General features: G+C 38.5%; 1 protein-coding gene across 1 annotated transcript in view; it reads left to right on the top strand.

Moving 5' to 3' along the window:
* The first annotated feature begins 869 nt into the window (after positions 1-869).
* The window catches only part of LOC107701864 (zinc finger protein 501-like), a 13191-nt gene continuing 9541 nt past the window's right edge, over positions 870-4519 (top strand). Inside the window, exon 1 of the mRNA XM_016504003.1 lies at positions 870-1292. Within this exon, the coding sequence (XP_016359489.1) occupies positions 1067-1292 (226 nt within the window). The 5' untranslated portion in view covers positions 870-1066. The remainder of the gene's footprint in view (positions 1293-4519) is intronic.

Here is a 4519-nt window from a genome sequence, read left to right as displayed (position 1 = left end):
CATACCAGTAATAAAACCTGTTCTGGGCCACTTCAGGGCCAGTTATTAGTTATTAACTGGCTGAGACTTGGCCCAGTTATGGCCCATGTGTGGCCCCTGTCTTTAATTCAGAGTATGGCTACTCCAGGGCCGTCACTGTGGTATGTGGGCTGAGAAAAAAGTGGTTGTGTGGACCGGAGCTGGGACAGAAAACAATTGCTATGTGGGTGTCTTTTTAAATTTGAAAGGACAAATACTCACAAAAATATCCTATATCAAAACTTGTGAACACAGTCGTTATGTCTCGTTGATCTTATTTTCCATATTTACATGCTGCAAAGTTGTGTGATTTTAAATTAAATATTTCACTAATAATTCGCTCACTTTTCTCCTCTAATACTCATTAATATCTGATCTAATAACATGCAAGTCTATAATTTTAATTCCTTTTCATTTATTTGTGCAGATCGGCTTTTTGTAAAAAAAAACAAAAAAACAGCGCACCTCCCTGTTGAAAAAAACAGCATATGATGGTTAGGTATGTTTTGAAGCTGGGATGCTGGTTTGAGCTGGTTTAAGCTGGTCCTTAGCTGGTCATGTGCTGGTCCTAAACTGGTCCGACCAGATTAAAACCAGCACATGACCAGCTAAGGACCAGCATAAACCAGCAAAGGACCATCATAAACCAGCAAAGGACCAGCTCAAACCAGCATCCCAGCTTCAAAACATACCTAACCAGCCTATGCTGTTTTTTTCAACAGGGAGCTTACAGACGCCCTACATAAATTTCCCCACATTTCGCTCCTCTCGACGCTTCACACTCCAGTCCTGCCGGTGGCGCTAAAACACAAACGTTTGTTTGCCAAACACCATTAAACCTCAGAGGAGGAAGAATAGTTTCATCGCGTTCTCTGTTGTTTTGTTGTGATACTGGTTTAATAGAAACTGTTATAAATATTGTGTCTATAATAGAAAAATACAGTTTTTGAGTCAGGCCAGTAACGTAAATGCCTGTAATATTCTCATCCTCACAGTCGTGACAGATTTAAAGCAAGCAGGCCTATCTGGAGGAGTATCTGCTGTGAAGATGGTGTTTGTTAAAGAGAGTGAGGAGAACACGAGTGAACCAAAACCCTGGAGAAAAAAACACGAGGAACCAGAACCCTGGAGAATAAAACAGGAGGAACCAGAACCCTGCAGAATAAAACAAGAGGAACCAGAACCCTGCAGAATAAAACAGGAGGAACCAGAACCCCGGAGAATAAAACACGAGGAACCAGAACCCTGGGAAATAAAACAGGAGGGACAAGGAGGTTGGTGTTTATTGTTCATTCGTCCTTAATGACTGTTTGTGTTACATTAGGCAGACGAAGCTTTAACCCTCTGAAGTCTGAGGTGTTTTGGGGCACTGGAGATGTTTTCACATTCCCTGACATTTGTGTTTTTTTCAGTATCTTAAAAACATATAAATGGCTAAAGTCTGATTACATTGTAATCAGCACAAACTGTGTTACAATCATACGTGAGCAGCATGAATGTAGCCTATACATGTTTGTGAGAAAACAACCAAATTTATGTGTGGTTAGTGAAAAACTAAAATGTTTAAGTCACTGAAATAAGGCCATAAAACACATGCAGAACATTTTGTTCACAAGACTTTTGAGAACTGGGTGTGATAGACTAGAGTTTTTGCTACAAAATTATGTGGATATCATCTTGCTCACTCATTCACAGAAAACAATATGATGATGTTATGATAAATGTTATTTTGAAGAATGTGTGTAACCAAACAGTTGAACAGACTTCCATAGTATTTTTTCCTAATATCAAATGTAGACCAGCTACTAGGGGTGGAACAGTTCAACTTACTCATGGTTCGGTTTGTATCACGGTTTTAGAGTCACGGTTTTGGTACAGTTCGGTATGTGTTATGTTTAGGGAAAACCTATACTGTCAAATAAAAAGAAAGAAAATAAGAATAGTCTACCTAACTACAAGCAACAGCACAAATAAATACAATAGAGTAAAGAGACAAGTAAAATAAACAGTGATTTTCAGTTTTTTTTTAGGCAGGTCTAATGGTTTTTAGTTACAGAAATTGTATAAAGTAATTAAATGTAAAATAGTATTGCATATTTTACCGTATAAATTAAAGATGAATCTTTATTAAAGTTACAAAAGCTATTCAATAAAGAGCAGCGAGTGATTTCCTTGTTGTTGCTTTATGATTAATATTAAGAAAGTGCTGTCATTTTAAGAGAATGCACTGATACAGTACGTTCAGCCGGTTGTGTCTGCAATAGGATATTTACCAAGACAGGCATTTTGACATAATTTTTGTGTGAATTTGTCCATTCAAACACAATACTTCAGAGAGAGCTTAATATTTGAGCGCTTCGGATGAGCTCATGCTAAAATCTTCTCACTGCGCGCGAGCTCGAGTCCTCTGGCTCTTAAATGTTTAAACTGGCAAACATTACAGTACTCGGATTGAACAAGAGTGAATGGTTTGTCCATGTTTCTTTTCATCGCTGTTGTTGTAATGTATTGGGAAGCCAGAATGCGCATCCATCAACAGAAATGTACATTAGCCGAACTCTGTTTGTTTTACATGAACCGTTCCACCTACCAGCTACTGTTTGGTTACCCAAATTTTTCAAAATATCTTCGTTTATGTTCAGCACAAAAAAGATATTAATACAGATTTGGGACAACATGTGAGTTGAGTAAATAATGACAGAAATTTTATTTTAGTGTGAACTATCCCTTTAATGACAGTCGGCAGCAGGTTTAGCACTGTCCTTTTAAGACCTGCATACATCTAATATGCAGGCATGCATCCATTTTGTTCTCAACTGTTTATTTTCATTTTAGACACAACCACCTGTCGTTATATATGTAATTCTTGTAAATATACATAATTATGAAAATACTCGAGATGGCTTGAAGAACACAGATAAGCTGTACGTTGTCACAGTCGAATGTTTGTTTCATCATTCAAAACGTTTCTCTCTTTTAAAGGGTTAGTTCTCCCCAAAATGAAAATTGTCATTAATTACTCACCCTCATGTCGTTCCAAACCTGTAAGACCTCTGTTCATTTCCGGAACACAAATTGGTTACATTGATTACGCTCAGGAGAAAGCGCACACATGCGTCGTGGTGCTCTCCAAAATGACGGAAGACAATGTTGAATAAAGTCGTTAGTTTTGTTTTCGTTGCACACAAAAAGTATTCTCGTAGCTTTGCAAAATTGAAGTTGAGCCACTGATGTCACATGGACTGTTTTAACGATGTCCTTACTACGTTTCTGGACCTGGGAACATTACAGCTGCATTGCTGTTTATGGAGGGTTAGAGAGATCTCAGATTTCATCAAAAATATCTTAATTTGTGTTCAGAAGTTCTGATTGTTTGCATATTGTTTTTAAGACCACAAATAATGATGTACTTGTTCTAATAAATTTATATTGTAATGTACTCATTCTAATATGTTTAAAAATCATATTAGTTATCATTGCACAAATGAGTGTTTAATAAACAGCTGTTTTACTAAATTCTGCTTAGGTGAAATTCAGTGCAGTCATGTATCGTGATACGTATCGTATCGTGGCCTCTGTATCGTGATACGCATCGTATCGCGACTTTGCTGGTGATACACAGCCCTAATGGCTAAGGACTCAGCTGCTCGGATTAAGTTGGGCTGGCCATTCCACCAGGAGGGAACATTTAATTTAAAAGTCCGTAAAAGTGATTTTGTGCCTCTTTGAGATGGCACAAAAATGCGTCGTTCACTTGCAGAACGAAATATCTAGAGGGCACATAACTCTGAAGTAATGAATTTAGGTAAAGGGTGCAGAGGCAGTGGTGGTTTTGTAGGCAAACATTGATGCCTTGAATTTTATGCGAGCAGCTACTGGTAGCCAGTACAAATTGATGAACAGAGGTGTGACATGCGTTTTTTTTCGGCTCATTAAAGATTAATCTTGCATAGGGGTGCTCCGATTGATCGGCCGATAATTACGTTGGGATGTTTGATCGGCGGTCTTTAAAAAGCAGATCTCAAAAAAACTATCTCAAGCTGATGAGGCTGTCGTGAGAGGTTTGGCACGACATGCAGCGGCACCCTCTCAGTCTGTTTGGCGCGGGTGAAATAATTATAATGCTGAAGGTGAGGTACGCACCTTCATATTTCTTCATTAAATAACTTATAAAGTAATTTGAAAACCTTGTGTGAGACGTAATTTCCAAACAGCGTGAGTGAATCATCGTGCGCGCTCTCTCTCTTTCTCTCTCAAAATACGCAAATGGCTTCAAATCACCACACATCGCGTCTGTCCATAAGGGAGCTGCATGCTGCACAGTTGACACAGGAATTGTCACTTGCACAATCGAGGCAGTGTCACATCGTCACTAAAGTTTATAAATTGCATTACTTTTGAATTCTTACCAGTATTTAACCATTCAGCGATCGTGCGCTCATGCACACTCGCAGTGCACACACATAATGCCAGGTTCACATTACTCCGTTTGCAGTGCATA

This window comes from Sinocyclocheilus anshuiensis, unplaced genomic scaffold (genome assembly GCF_001515605.1).
Source record: "Sinocyclocheilus anshuiensis isolate Anshui unplaced genomic scaffold, SAMN03320099.WGS_v1.1 scaffold430, whole genome shotgun sequence".
In the NCBI taxonomy this organism is placed as follows: Eukaryota; Metazoa; Chordata; class Actinopteri; order Cypriniformes; family Cyprinidae; genus Sinocyclocheilus; species Sinocyclocheilus anshuiensis.
The sequence above is the reverse complement of the archived record's forward strand: the minus strand, read 5'-3'. Positions and strand labels throughout refer to the sequence as shown.